This window comes from Saccostrea echinata, unplaced genomic scaffold (genome assembly GCF_033153115.1).
Source record: "Saccostrea echinata isolate AGI-Se365-2 ecotype Australia unplaced genomic scaffold, CSIRO_AGI_Sech_v1 ptg000033l, whole genome shotgun sequence".
NCBI classification, from domain to species: Eukaryota; Metazoa; Mollusca; class Bivalvia; order Ostreida; family Ostreidae; genus Saccostrea; species Saccostrea echinata.
In genome coordinates, this window is record NW_026889782.1 from 14,476,514 (window position 1) to 14,493,266 (window position 16,753).

The window sequence follows — 16,753 nt, forward strand, 5'->3', positions numbered from 1 at the left end:
TTTGAAGTCTTACAAATGGTCTTGTAAAAAGTTGACATTTGTACCACATAAAAGAAAAAAATAAATTCATTATTAGAGAAATCGAATTTCCTTAATCTAACATTAGATATTGATGCTTATTAGCATGTCATGAAATTAGATGTGATCTGTGATGTCTAACAATGATAGCACAAGCACTTTACACTATGTATTAGAAAACAATTGAAGTAAAGAGAAGAAATGAAATACTTTATAAGCATAAAAAAGATGCAATTTTCTCCATATGCCTGGATACCTATATTTTTAAATCCAAAAATATATTTGTTGATTAATTTTCAACTAGAAAATGCATAGCTGATGTTTTTATCCGCATTTCCTGAAAAAATATTTGAGATTTGATAATTTTCCCTATATAATATGATTAACTATAATGAAGAACTTCGAAGAAATACCATGGGTAAATTCACGTTACTGTGTGAAATCAGAGACATTTTTGTGAGCATTTTCAATTACTGAAAAGCTAATTTTGAGAACCTGAGGATCGGACTACCTTAAATTACTATAAAGCATACTAGATAAATTGAATAACAATAACTAATTCTCGTGACTTCAGTGACTTTAAACTTTACAAAAACTACCGATCTGAATAAGTTTTGTCATATCAATATTATCTGTAAAAACCCATATAGGTTTCACATTTTGTCCATTATTTTGTCCTGACAAGTCATTATATGTAGGTCCAATGTACATACTGTTGAAAAAGGCACTATCACTGTTTGCAGCATTTGCAATGCACATTTGTAAAGAAATATGCTTGTGAATATCACTAAATATTGGATCATATGGTAATACATCAAAATTTGTAATGACACCAAACAGTTCTGGATAAACAATAACATAGTCTATAACAGAGTTGTTACATGTAGAAACGCCATCTTCTAGATCATTACCAATACGACCATTCACAATGAAAAGACCCATGTTTTTACTAAGTTCTAGTAATCGTTTACCATATCTATCAATTTTACATTTGTCTCGTGAATACCTTACGCAAGACACATTATATTTCTCAAGAATATGCGAACTGTTAATAAGTGCTTGATTATAATTCGAAATATTACAATTATTTAATACCTGGTCATCAATATCACTGTAATCATTAGCAGTACCAATGAGAGCATTAAAATCATCCAGTAAAGAGACTCGAAGATTCGCATTAACTATAGTGTTTTCTATGTCAGTAAAGAGACTCGAAGATTCGCATTAACTATAGTGTTTTCTATGTCAGTAAAGAGACTTGAAGATTCGCATTAACTATAGTGTTTTCTATGTCAGTAAAGAGACTTGAAGATTCGCATTAACTATAGTGTTTTCTATGTCAGTAAAGAGACTTGAAGATTCGCATTAACTATAGTGTTTTCTATGTCAGTAAAGAGACTTGAAGATTCGCATTAACTATAGTGTTTTCTATGTCAGTAAACAGATAAGAAGATTCGCATTAACTATAGTGTTTTCTATGTCAGTAAAGAGACTCGAAGATTCGCATTAACTATAGTGTTTTCTATGTCAGTAAACAGATAAGAAGATTCGCATTAACTATAGTGTTTTCTATGTCAGTAAAGAGACTCGAAGATTCGCATTAACTATAGTGTTTTCTATGTCAGTAAAGAGACTCGAAGATTCGCATTAACTATAGTGTTTTCTATGTCAGTAAACAGATAAGAAGATTCGCATTAACTATAGTGTTTTCTATGTCAGTAAACAGATAAGAAGATTCGCATTAACTATAGTGCTTTCTATGTCAGTAAAGAGACTCGAATATTCGCATAAACTACAGTGTTTTCTATGTCAGTAAAGAGACTTGAAGATTCGCATTAACTATAGTGTTTTCTATGTCAGTAAAGAGACTTGAAGATTCGCATTAACTATAGTGTTTTCTATGTCAGTGAACGTATCAATATCACTATATAGACTATATTCAGGGGGAATATACACTACCCCAAATAATGTTTATTTTGACTAGAAGTTTTTCATCAACAAGAAAACATAAAACACAGTGACTAGAACAAGTGGAAGGCTCATTTACACAAACTCTCTTTAACATAAACACATATTCCCCCAGACCTTGCGTTACAATGTTGTCTCACTACAGGAGGAAGCAGAGTAAAACCTTCTAGATAATTGTTAACATCATCATTTTTATATCTATTTTTGTTTCAGTTAAACATATGATGTCATAAAGTGAGACTGATTCAACAAAATCGGGGTTTCTAAACTTTGATAATAATCCACAAACATTAAAAAACAAGATTTCTATTTTATGACAGTTACTGTCAGCTTCAAAATTACATAATATTCTTCCGTTGTGAAGCTTATAGTTCGGAAAGTCCAAGAGCTTGATGATCGATATCAAAAAAACCAATCTTGTAAAGATCATCAGGTGATTCTAGGGTCATAGTGGACGAATGTCACATTCTTAAGAATTATCTCCCGTTGTCAGTGTAACGCTATATATCCTGTGGAATCCGGATAGTATTGAATCAGGATATGACAATTTAGTTCACAATCGCATCATCGCACCATCGAGGATTGAAACGATATAACGATGACGCGATACTGCGATGACTATGAAGCAATGGTGCCCTCATGACCCTTTATTCGATGATCGATGGTGTGATAGTGAACTAAGTGGCCCTCTCCTTTCCGGATCCCATATTATGCTGATGCATGGGTCGTATGGCTTAAAGATATATATATATATATATATATATATATATATATATATATATATATATATATATATATATATATATATATATATATATATATATATATATATATATATATATATATTACAGCAGTATATCTACATCGAAAGCATTGAGCAAGACCATTTTGACTGAAACTAATATCCCAACACAGGATGGTATGTTAGATAGGTTTCACTCTTTTTCAGAAAAAAAGGCCAAAAAAAATGTTCCCGTGACAATCAAGGGCGGATATATTTCTGCACCCGTTTTTGTAATCTTAATCTTAAGCTGGATCCCATAATAATTTTTAAAAAGTAATTTGTTAAATTTCCAGAACAAAATATTGAAAGACATAACCTTTCTGGAATTAGATTCATTCTTTTCAAAAGGTATTTTATCATAACATAAAGTTGAACAAACATTAAGATTATTACATAATTTATTTTTATTTGTTTTTAAGGAGGAATTCTTCTCATATTTCTTGTATTTGAGAATTGATGAAATTTTCATAGATTCAAGAAGACATTATCACGAAGTGATGGTATCAGTTAGATTGAATTTGACCGTTTTATTTACAAGCAAGGTCAGGTCAAGGTCATTATTTTTTTTCCTTGACATTTAGATAAAAAAATTACTGTTGCTTATCATGTGATGCCTACTTCTATTTTAAAAATTAAAATGTTTTTCTTTTTACACAAAAAGATCTTACCATATCGGGTCTATCAGATGATTCTACCAAATTAATTGACATAATGTAGCTAAAAGAGATATTGGCTAATCCGAATTTCCTCTGTATTAATGTTTCAGGATATATTAGTTATTTTTATATACTTCTTACATGTATATTTAAATATTTCTTATTTTCACATATGGTAAAGTCGTCATAGAAATATACAAAATGATATGAAAACAAAAAGCTTTGACCGTTTAGTAAGAGAGAAAAAACACTTTTTACTGATTTTTTGCTCAAATCTACTTTAGATCTGAAGCTTTCAAAAGCTAACAAAATTGTAGTTTGTTTAGAAAATTATTATTATTTGCTATAGTTTAAAACTTCAAAATTTCTTTAAGTCTTTAAGTCCTTGATTGTTTAAAAAAAATCACTAAATGTATTGTTCCGTAAGGGATTTTGATAGGCAGAAAAGGAGATATTTTCATATGCCGCAGTTGCATCAATAATATAGTCCTTGCTGGATTTCAAACTCAGTTTACCATTTCTATTTAAAATTGTACAATTATGATGAGTAAAGAAAAATATGATCTTTTAAGTACATTACAGCTACGTATAAAAGACATAGAAGCAAATATACTTGGATTATTTTGTCTAGTCAGAAACCAGAGAAGAATCCCTCCTGAAAGGGAAAAGAAACAAAAAAGAACAGGCCTTAAAGGGGCATAGACACAGATTTGAAGTTAATATTTTCTCAAATTTTCTGCATTATATCATGACTTATATCTTTATAAAGCATTTCACACAGAAATATAAATAAAAAAAACTTACTTTATCTGGAAATTAATGAAACTACGAATTCCGGGATGCTTTTGATTGACATATCCTTGCACTTTCACAAAGTAAACTTTATTCTTAATACTTAAGAAAAGTAGAAATTTTGTTGTGTATTAATGAACAAAATTTAAGATATACCGAAAGGAAAAAGAAACGCAGGGTAAACTTTTGAAGTGAATTAATGCTATATTTTCAAAGGTATTTTTCAGTATTGTTATATATCATTTAAACTTATCTTTAATGAACAAGTTACCAAAATCTCATTTGATTTTGACTGATAATTCATAAGTTATTGCATTTTATATGACGGTACCCCCTAAAAATGAAAATAAAAATTCGCAATATTTCTCCCGCGCGTCTATAAAAACCTTGATTTTCCTTTGCATGAAGTTCATCAGAGCATTTATCTTTCTCAAAGGGATATTTTTCAACCCTTCCGATAGGACAGCCCCTTGTTTGTGAAGATTAGCAGGGCTTACCGACGTCTTCAAACCCTAGCGCCCAGTTAGTCTCACAGATTTTCAATTGGAAAAAAGATAAAATTTACGGATGCCAGTTGATTTGGTAAATGTGAATATTTTCGAGAAAGTCTTGAAAAACTCCGACAACATTTTCCTGGGGTTGAACATGCTGAATAGTTAGGCTTACGACGTACGCGAGTGAGATTATCACCGACGTAAGGTTGACAAGCTCACGGACTAAAAAGGAGCAATGGATTTCTTTCAGTATTAGAGTGAAGGTAAAGCTTATGATTGTTTGCTGTATTTGAATCTGTTTCAGTGGTAATACCGTGGCGATTACACAGGTGATAGGATGAAAAACCTTATTAAAAACCTCAATGTTACGCGCCAACGTCACCGTCACGGTTGGTTGGAAACCATTCCTGTTTCTCTCTAACAACGGGTAAAATGTTCTATGGTGGAAAATTAGTAACAAACTGCACAGCAACATGTTGTTGCATTTTCTTCACATAGGCAATTCAATAACTAGACCCCATGGGACTTCCATCAGCCGTACCATGATTACTAGAAATTCATATCGACTGTAAATACTGAAAAACTATGTGTATACCTCCAGTGCATCAAGTAGTACTATAAAATCTGACATCATCAATATGCACGTGTTTTTGGTGTTTTACCACTTTTCCTACCTGACGTCATACATTTCACGGTTGAGTAACTTTAAACATCGATTTTAGTGCACTGTAACCAAGATATACCTCTGACGAATTTTCATAATTTTTGGTCACTAAGTCAAAAAAATTTTATATATCATGTTACCCTGCGTTTCTTTTTCCTTTCAATATATAATCCAGAAAATTTAGAGTAGAAATGTGAGAAAGCAAAACCATCTCACTAGTATTGCCAGTCTGTACTCAGTGATGTGTGCAGTGTTTAACAAAGTGAACACACCCGATGGAATGTCAACTGTTTAGTAAACAGGGCACGAGCTCTTTTTTTATTTTAATGGTTACGTCCCTTTAAGGTTGAGTGCATTTGCCTAAATAATATTATAAAAAATCGCGATCATTTAAACACCAAATTACATGTAAAGGAATCAGTATAATGTTCCCAAGCATTGCTCTTCACTGAACCAAAACAAGATACGACTGCACCTTACATTGACATGGAAATCTTTTCTTGATGCTCCATGATTGAATGATATTCAATGTGTAACTTGTTTGGTGGGTTTTATCCTCCGAACATTACGAAAAATCGTTCATATTTTGTATATGACAGGTAAGCATTTCGCTTTATTTTGTTGTTTTTTGGGGGGTTTTTTTCCTCATTTTCATATTAAATATTTTCTTTAATTTTCATTCGAAAATAATTCAGGATATTTATTTCATTTTTTTTTTATATAGAATTCTTTTCATATCATTTTTGGTGGAGGGGAGGTGACAAGTTCAAAATGGCAATATAAATTCAATTAGTATATATAGTTTCCTGGAGAATGATATATACGTCACCAGTAATATGCACTTATAAGTACAGACATGCAAAGGTCAATGATCGGTAATTCTTCATGAAGGCGGAAACTATGGTGTCCCGAAAGGGCCATTTGCAAAAGTGTAACAGCGCGTTAGGAACAACGCGCTAACGCAAAGTGGCAACAAGCAAGCGCGTTCACAAAGGAATGGCGCATTGTCACTTTGCGCTAGCGCATAGTCACTTGCAAAAGTGCAACAATGCGTTAGTACCAACGCATTGCGAACAACGCGTTAGCGCAAAGTGACAACGCGCCGGCGCGTTGTTTACAACACGCCGTCGCGCTAACACAACAACACGTCGTCACGCTAAGGCAATTTTACACAATGAATTGTGTGTTAGCGCAACGGCGTGCTGTGTAAAGTTGCTTTAGTGTGGAAGCGTGTTGTATGTTAGCGTGACGGCGTGTTGTGTATTAGCATGAAGGCGTGTTGTGTGTTAGGCGACGACGTAGGTTGTGTAAAGTTGCGTCATCGAGATGGTGTTGGATGTATTAGCGCAACGTGTGTGTTGTGAACAACGCACTAGCGCGTCGTCACTTCGCGCTAGCGTGTTATTCCTAAAGCGCCCTTTTCCGTGATTGTATCGAGGGATTCCATTGTACAAGTCTGTTGTAAGAAATCCTGACCTCTTGACCCACTAAAACAATGTTATTGCCGTGCTTGTTATATGATTATCATGTATGACAGAGTGATATTTATTTAAAATACTTTTTCTAAAGGAAAATAACTTCTTATTCTCTTCAAAAATAGAAGAATTTAACTTGACTTAGCCCAAAAGTGGTATTTTCATAGTTTAAAAACGTTTCTATCAAAAGTAAGAAAATACTTAAGCTATTTCAAAAAATTACAGTTGAACTTCGGTATCTCGAACACCGATATCTCGAATACCATGTATATGTCGAATTGATTTGGAAGTCCAAACCACTTATTCTTTAAGTATTTTACCCTGGATATCTTGAATCCTCGAATATCTCGAAGTTTTCTATCGGCCCCATCGAGTTCAGGATAACAAAGTTCCACTGTATTTTAATTAAATATCACTCTGCCACAATTGCTTTATAATTTTCTAAGGTATTCAAAATTCCTTTGGGAATCAATAAGCACTTCTAGAGGCAAGAAAAGCGGCTCACATTTTAAAATACGTTCATGGTTTGGATAAAAAACGAGCAACGGAGAGTACCAAATGTCAAGAAAGGTAACAGACATGACTGCAAAGAACATCATGATGAGTTTTCAGTTGTTCGAGGGGATCCGAACGGATGATGGTAAGAAGAGAATGCAAGCACTTTTATTAGTTGATTTGAGAAGTTGCAATTAGAAATATAAAGAAAGACAATTGAAAATTTGATTACTTCTACCATTTTGAAACTCGTTAAATTTAAGAATCTGGGTAAGGGATTTCTGATCCTCAACAAATCTCTCTCTCTCTCTCTCTCTCTCTCTCTCTCTCTCTCTCTCTCTCTCTAAAAACGTTCAAAAGCAAATTGATTCGGAAGAAACTCTGAAAAATTGGTGGATCTTAATCTGTATGATGCTTTTTATGCAATCGCTACTGTAACATCTTGACGCCGTATGTAGGGTGTCATTATAAATACAAAATTACCAACAAAACATTTAACGTTATATAAAAATTGATTTCTTTTATTTCCAATTTCTTAATTACATTGCTGTCTTTTTTTTCTCTTACCTAATTCAATGAATAAATGGATAATTTTTTGCCAAGTTCTAATGTTTCCATTTTTGTGTCGCCTGCAGGGCAGAGCGGCACTTAGGGATCACTTTACACGGCGTAATAAAAATTAAGTATATAATGAATATAAAGAAATAAATTAAAATGAATAGAAATTTTAGTGCATTTGTTTATCAAATTGATTCATCAATGTAATAAAGTTAAGGATGTAATTAAGTCAGTGATAAATTATAAGAATATTTATTGTCATCAAAATGAAGATGTAGGTCTATTCATATTCGATGAACCACGTGCTGATACCCTGGATCTTTGTCACGTTGTGATGTCGATGATTTCTGCAGAGTAGGCTATGCTGCACGGCATGGTTCAAAATGTAGAAAAAGGTAGCCTTATATCATTCGCAGCTGTAGCATATTCAAAACATTTTTTTTTACTAGTTAAACAACTTTTCAATTTTTATTATCATGCACTTTAACCATTTAATTATCCGGAAAATCAAGACGATTTGCTTTCATATCTTACAAACTCCCAGGTTGGGGAGTACCAATTTTAAACTCTTTTTATATAATCATAAATTAACAATTATCTGATGACAAGTGAAAATGAACTTGAAACATAATAACAACAACTTAGATTTGGTTTAAAGCAAGTTTTTAAAATATTTTATTCATAATTTTATACAGGTTATCATTAAAGAATTATTTTATTGAATTAATAAATAAAATAACGTCTCATTTCCCAATGAGCAATTTCTAACACAACCACAAATAGAGCAGCCGATAATGAAACTACAAAGCCGGTGACACATGTATTCCCTGGAACACTCTAGTTTAATACAGTTGCTGACGGAGAAAATGTTAATGATTATAAATAAATTTGGTTTTTAAAATGCATCGAAGAGGGGTTTTTTCTGCAGTGATTAAAACTTTACTTCACATGCACGGATCTAGAGGGGGTCGGAAGGATTTGCAAAGTAATGAAAAGTATATACAGAAGCAAATAAAAAATGACTTTGGAATCCAACCCCCCCCCCCCCCCCCCCCCCCCGAAAACGTAGACCACACCATCACCACCAAGGAATAGGTTTTTTTTCACGTTTGGAAAATGGATTTTAGGTTGTCTTTTGTGTTTTTTTTCCTCGCTTGTCAAGAAATTTTCTTGGTTAAATATACGTTTGGGAAGGGAATTTATTTATTTATTTTTTTAATTTTTTTATTTTATTTTATTTTGTTCTTTTTTTTTTTTTTAAATTTCATTTTATTTATTTTGATATTATTATTATTTTTTTTTTTTTTTTTTTTTTTGGTTGTCAAGAAATTTTTTGATTGGGAATTTTCTTTGACTCGGTAAAAATACCTGGATCCGCGCCTGTTTCATAAACTCGCACATATTAGATTTAAAACTAATCTTTAGCTGTCTTCCCTGAAGGTGTATTAGAGGCAGTGAGAGCCATACCTAGCTTGTGTTTGGACGGAGAGCTAAACTGCATGGAAAATAGTCCATCGTCAATAGGTGGATATGTTTTATTATCGACCAACCAGGAGGGGAGGTAATATTAGACTTGGAAAATCTTAGTAAAATGTTGATCCTCCTGGAGATGGAAAGTAAGGGGAGGGGGCTCCGATTTTTTTACTTTTATTGTTATTTTAGAGGAAGGGGTATTAAAAAAAAATTTTCAAGAGCTTTAAAAAGATGGTAGGCATTTCGAAATAGCTGTGTTGTCTTATATTCTAAATAATTGTGTTTGTTTATCCCCCGCTTACAGAACGAACTACAGTAAAACACTCTTATTACGAAGCGCCAAGGATAGACGTCTACCTTGCTTCGTTTTAAACGTAAATCGTTATAATCGTTAAGTTTACAGTATATTTTAAAGCCGCAAGGAATGAAAATCACTGCACTATATACGTCAATTCTTAATAAGCGTGTTTAGCATAAGCGTGTTTTACTGTAGTAATTTTTTAAATGAACGTAACAATTGTGACTTATTTATGATTTAGTCACGTGGTGATTCATTGCTATAAAAATGGTTTGATAACAGTAGATGTTCAACATTTTGAGGCAGAGAAAAGTCAAGACACCTTACTTGACAAAATTACGGTAAGTCAAAAAGCTTTGTGTGTGGAATTACAGAGAAAGAGAGAATAATAGAGAGGTTAAGCAGTTTACCGTGTGCGTCTACGTGTACGTGTAAACCTAAAAGTGTTTTACAAGTACGAGTAACTATCATCGAGTTCTGTTTAACAAACTGTGCGTGTAGCGGTACATGTAAAACGTCATTTCAACATGTCACTTTACAATCCATTCGTATCAAATAATTCTATGACTTTAATTAAAAAAGATACATAGATGTACGTAATAAACTCTCAATATCACAACAAACACCGCCTGAAAAATATACATTCTATATTTTGGGTTTAAGAAGTTACACGTTCTGTCCTACGTGTACATATGAATCTACACGTTGTGTACAACTTGTAGAATTACGCGCTATGCAAAACTGATGACGTAAATCGCAGTAAATTAGGGGATTTCCCTAGCTACACGTACACGTAGACGTACACGGTCATCTGCTTAACCTCTCTTATAGTCCCCATCTGTTATAAAATGTGCCCAGGTGATAAAAGGAAGAAGTATACTATGTTTTGGTGTCGTTATTATTATATAATTATGTATGCTCTTATATCTTTTCTTTATTACTAAACGAACTAAATGACTTAACTGAGCAAGAAACAACTTTGAAAACTGCATTGAACATACTACAACAGTTTAGGTACAGAATCTAGGACATGGCTTGACTGAAACATTGCGTTTTCCAAATTATAGCTTTTTGCAGGTAGATTCATTGGATTCGAAAGTTCCACTTTTATTTAGTAGTTACACAAGAGAATTTTACTGTTGAAAACGATTTCAGAAATAACTATAATCAGATATATCACTGTATAATGATTGCTAATTGAGATTTTTTTTTGCAGGTCGCAAAGACGTTGGAGATGAAAGTTCGAGAGTCTCTTGGAGATCTCTGCAAGTACAGTAGATGGTAAAAGATAAATCTTTTGAACAGTTCTGCTGACAGTTTGGACTTCAGCATTCAGTATTTGTATAAAACCGAGCAGCTTGTAATTAACAAGACGTATGCTGTATATTTTTTAATCAGAGTAATCGTAGACATGAAAAGTTTGCAAAATTTCTCTGCAATTATTCGACACATGCAATATTTCATTATGTAATTAAAAGGTTATGGTTACGTCATATTGTTCACTTTTTGTCTAATCTGTCCCTTTAATTGTCATACTAATCAAAGGGAGTCATCCTTCACTCTGTTCAACAATGGATCCAGAAATTTTTGAAAAACAAGCTAAAATACTTTCTGTTAAGTAGCTAGCCTATAACAATGATGTCAAATGATTTTTAATGAAACTACCAAAGGGTAGGATCAGAATACACCCTTGTGTAGACCCATCGGAATGCAATTAAGAAAATACAGAAGTCTGTATAGAATGGACAAAATTTATTACAATTATAGTGAAATAAGTAGCGTGTGGAATCCAGGTTTTCTTACATCAGTACATATACTAACTGTGTAAGAGAAAGTAATCACGAGTGAGACTCACTGACTCAGTGAATAGTAAACTTCACCAGCATGTCATCAGTATATAATTGACCCATTGAACATTTATAATAGACGTCAAGCATGTAATCCTTAAGCCCAAAGATTCATTGTAAAGTAAACCTCAGAAGTATGTCATTAGTATATATGCTCATTGATTCATTGAAAAGTACAAGTGTGAAGTTAGTAAGCTCCTTGACTCATTCTGCAGTTGATGTTACAAGCAGGTTATCTGTAATTGAAATATAACAAGCATGTCATCGATCAGTAAGCTCATTGACTTATAGAGTAAAAAGTTATAAGTACGCAAATAGCAAGCCCAGTGACTTGTTGTACAATAGACATAACAAGTATGTTATAAATAAAATCATTAATTCTTTGTAAAAATAAAAGGAAAGAAAAAAGACATCAAAAATATGTATAATCGGAAGTCTCATTGAATTCCTTTAGAGGAGATGACACAGTAAGTTCTCCGAATTAATTGCTAGTAGATGTTACAAACATGTACCCTTATTTGTTACAGTTTGCCTGGAGAAATAAAAAGAGGGGAGATAACTCCATATTTTTCCTCAGGAAGTGACATCCTTTTTGAATACGAAAACCTTAAGCTAATGTTCGAGAAAGATTCTAAGTGGCAGAACATCAAAATATACCACAACCCTGATGTTGGGCATTTCCTGTGTTTAGATGACGATATAAGTGGGTGACATTCTTGAGCAAATGATTTTTTTAACATTACGTGAAATATTTTGTAATTTTGCTGATAAAGAACATGAATATTACAAAGAGATTTTTGTTTTATGGAATTTATACCTTTTTCCCATCCGTAATAACACTTTAGTCCATAGATATAAATTATTTTGGTTATAATGAAAGATTGATTGATTTATTGTATGTTGTTTTACGTCCAATTCGACAATTTTTCACTCATATAGAGACGTCATCATATACCGGTGAAAGGCTTTAAATTAAGACCTTTACTCGTCACTCAAGGTCATTAAGCAGTGAGGGTTCTCTATCGTACCGACGCCTACCGTGACACGGGGCCTCGGTTTTTTAGGTCTCATCCGATGGACCCGCAACTTTCACTTCAAAGTGCAGTGTGCTTGGCGAAGGAACAGTTGCTACCTATTTTTTATCAACTTAGATCAGTCGCGGCCGTGATTCGCACACACGACCTTCCGATCACAGAGTGAGCGCTCTGCCGACTGAGCTACCGTGACGGTAGGTTATAATTAAATAAATAAGAATTCATGTCCTAGGGACTATATGAAGGTTTATTTGTATTCCATTGAAATTAAAAACTGTTCAATTTTAAATTCACATGCAAATCTGCTTTATTGGATTATATTCAATAAACCTGTGTTTTTGCTGCTTTTCAGTGATCGGCGAGAGTGATCTTATTTACACGCAGACGTTACTGGGCATCAATCGCAATGACTTTAGAGATAAAACAGTTCTGATTCTGGGAGGGGGAGATGGGGGACTGTTGTATGAATTACTGAAGGAGAATCCCAGACACGTGCTGATGGCTGAGGTGTATATCTTTAAGATTATAACAGATGGATTTTGACTAGGGCTAGGACGATACAACCTTTTTTATTTCAATACGATTTTTGAGCTACAATACGATATGTATCACGATATATTGAATTAGATATGAATTCTATTTTTGTATAGAAATGAACAAAACATTTCTTCACAAATAAGAATAATGTATTCAAAGAAGTTGCATATCTGTTGTAAAACAAAATTATATTACACAAGTGATGTTAATTATTATGTATTTCATATTTATATTAAGCATATTTATTTTATATATTAAATCCAAAATGTTAAGTTAACAAAGAAAAACATAAGTCAGAACTTTTTTGCGATATTTCGATATTTCTTCATATGTATCGATATGCGTATCATCCTCACAAAGGTTCAATATTATCGATATCTAAATATATCGTCCTAGTCATAATATTGACCAGTTCAATATAAAAAGATTTGTCGTGATTAAAAAAATCATTTATTTTATGACAGTCAAAAATGAAACATAAAATAAAGCTACAATACTACTGTAGGCATTGATGTACTATGATATACTTGAATACATTTTACATCATGCTAATTGAACTGAGCAGATATGTTATGATCAATATTAAGCATGCCGAAAAGCATTCGTTATAAAATTGGTGAATGCACGTATAAAACAAATTTGATTGTATACCATAGTTTTTCTGTAGAAATTGACAGTTGTAACTATTTAAAGTGAGAGCTTTGTAAGATGTTAGAACTTGTGTTCAAACTGTTTATTTAGTATTTATACATTGAAATATGTTCAAGTCCTAAGCTGGATGAAAAATTCATGGGTTTTTATATAGAGTATAAATAGGATTTGGTTTCAAATTAATTTTTTCTATACTTAAAGATTGATGAAGATGTTGTGCTGGCTTGTAGAACTCATATGCGCATAGTTTGTGAATCGGCAATGGATTCATTTGAAGGACCTAACTATAAGGTGATGCTTAAATCTGTTTTAACATTTAAACTTAATTTTTTTTAAATAACCTTTTTGGAATAGGAAGGACTTTAAAAAATTAGAATTTTCATTTCTATTATGGGTTAGAATATTGGTTCAAATTGAAACTTATAAGAATGTCATCTTATTAAAAAATGTTAAGCAAACTGAAAAAAAAAATAATTTATACAAGAAAATGAACAATGTCAGCCATATACCCAAACAATTTTCCTAGATTCTGTTTGAAGACTGTTTGAAAGTTCTTCAGGAATGTCAACAAGAGGGCCGAAAGTTTGATTACGTCATCAATGACCTCAGCGAATATTTCATCAACGCAAAAAATAGTAATGTCACAAATATAAATGATTGTTACTGTATTACGCTTTTATCATCTATTGTACACAAAACAGAAAAAAAAGATTTTTTTCATCATAATATTTCTTATCGCATTTCCCCTTGCGTAAAAGAAGGCAGTATGAATATTAATAATATTGAATTTTTATTGTACTAAAGCCTTCTCTTTTATTTGCTTCAAATGCATACCAGCCTCATTCTTTTAAAAAATATCAGTTTTTTTAATATTTTGTTTCAGCGAAGTTTGCTTATGATTTTGAAACAACATGCATAATTTTAGAGCTATCTTTGAAGATCCTCAATCAACATGGAAAATACCTGTCACGGGTACCTTATTTTATACTTGATGGTATTTTAAATTTTTATGACAAAGCAATTTGACTTATTAATATGTTGAAAAACACGTTATTGCAATAAATTAACTTTAAAAAGGCAACTTTTAAAAATATTTGGGTTGTCTTCTTTAAGGGCAACTGTGCAACTGACACTGAATTCCTGCATACGTATGAAGATGTTATCAGGCATCTAGACATGAAGTTTCAAAAGTCTGAGGTGTACGTACCGTCATTCAAGGAGAAGTATCCTTTATATCAACATGCGTGGTGCAATGTATTTTAAAAACAATTATTGAAAAAAGACAACTTGATTAAAATCAGATCTTTGTTATGCTCCGAAATTATATAGTTGCTGTACTCAGCGACTGTCAGAATTTCTTTGGCTTTAATCAGATTGTGAAAAAGACTAGTTTCTTATATTTGAGAACACGTGACATTTTTGTGAGATACAAAAAACACACATTTTTTGGGGCACATTCTGTCTTCTTTATTTTTGATGAGACCAGGTGAGTAAGAGCACAGCAAAATTGTAAATAAATAACGCTGCATGGAAAACATCGCTTTCTAAATTTCGTTAACCAGAATTATTCCAAGCATATAAGTGTGACACTGGACGTTCATTCATTTTATGTTGAAGAGATATTCAGTATATTATTAAAAATTAGGAAATTCAACAGAAACAGTATAACTGCTGTATACAAATCAACATTTGATGGACCTTAACTTTAACGAAGCTATTGTTTATACGAAGTTTGGAGAGAACAAGAAACATGAATGGAATAGATGTCTGTTATATAAAAAGGGGCTAGTGAATATAAGATTGACTGATAGAAACAAAAGTATAAAGACCCTGTTATTATCTTTCTTCCATTGGCATTACATTCTCAAAATGTTAGATATTTTGGAGATGCAAGAATAAGTATGGCTAGTGCATAGATACTGTGAAATCACTAATTTTCGTGGGGTTTTAATTTTCATTGTTTTAGAGGTATAAAGAGACTCACTAATGCATGACCACCACGAAATGTAAAATGTTATATACGTAACTACTAAAAAAATTCATCCACGAAATCAAACCCCCACGAACCAATACTGTTTCCTCAAACCACGAAAATTTGACCCCTCAAAAATATGTGATTTTACAGTAGTCAGTTTTGAGCTCTTAGGTCAAGTGCAGCATACAGTACCACTATTAAATTTAAAGGAGAACGGCCCTTGGTTCATTAAGAGGATATTTATAACAATTTTCTAACAATGTTTGAATTAAAAATAAAATACAAGCAATTTTTTTTACTATATGGGACACTAATTCTGACAAACAGTTGTTGAATATCAACATAATTATAGTGATTGATCAATCTTAAAAGTAATCTCTGTAACATATAACAAATTGACATTTATCCTATCATATATCATATATATCATATATATCATATATCATATCCTAATACCGCTATAATGTACAATCCAAGGATGATGTAAATACTCTTCTTTCCAACATTACTATATTTCGCTTTTATTTATTGATGTACTATAATTAAGTAATCAGCAAATTATAAATACATAAGGTACCAAAAAATGATGTCCCCACAAAGTCGTTACTGATAATAGATAAAAAAATATGGTCATCAACATATGCAACTCGCACCTAATTCAACGTTATCAATCCCACCTGTATGAGAACACGTGCATCTAACTGGATTTCCATTAATAACTTTTCGACCCCAGGATGGCCTTATACGTTCAATGACAAGTGAAAGGTTTATATCCAAATCACAGGAACAAAGATTTACTGCACCCATGCCCCTCGTTATTACTGTGTCGAATGTATAAGGGTCATACGGGCGGGAATATTTGTCTAGGAAAAGGAAATCATGTAGGCATAGAATGCAACTGGGTTGCGTTGACGATAGTGATCTGTAAGAAACTAACTAAAAATACATTTTTTACACTTATAAAACATGCATGTTAAAAACTGTAAAACGCGTGATTTAATATCATAGATTTTTTTAAAGATGTGTTTATTTAC

The 16,753-nt window shown here is 32.4% G+C and overlaps 1 protein-coding gene across 1 annotated transcript; it reads left to right on the forward strand.

Annotated features, from left to right (window-relative positions):
• Positions 1-7,304: 7,304 nt before the first annotated feature.
• On the forward strand, positions 7,305-16,014 carry LOC133199006 (spermine synthase-like). The gene is made up of 11 exons (XM_061334903.1): positions 7,305-7,491; positions 9,345-9,465; positions 9,917-10,016; positions 10,892-10,956; positions 12,050-12,225; positions 12,909-13,063; positions 13,946-14,035; positions 14,271-14,379; positions 14,628-14,716; positions 14,858-14,967; positions 15,459-16,014. The coding sequence occupies exons 1-11, from the start codon at positions 7,410-7,412 to the stop codon at positions 15,496-15,498; spliced, it is 1,137 nt and encodes a 378-aa protein (XP_061190887.1). The 5' UTR covers positions 7,305-7,409; the 3' UTR covers positions 15,499-16,014.
• Positions 16,015-16,753: the final 739 nt, after the last annotated feature.

Bases quoted from the DNA above. Each gene is read 5' to 3' on its own strand.
- LOC133199006 (XM_061334903.1), top strand. From the start codon at position 7,410: ATGTCAAGAAAGGTAACAGACATGACTGCAAAGAACATCATGATGAGT. The intron at 7,492-9,344 runs GTAAGAAGAGAA...TCTTCCCTGAAG, and splicing joins GGGGATCCGAACGGATGATG to GTGTATTAGAGGCAGTGAGA. The intron at 12,226-12,908 runs GTGGGTGACATT...GCTGCTTTTCAG, and splicing joins GTGTTTAGATGACGATATAA to TGATCGGCGAGAGTGATCTT.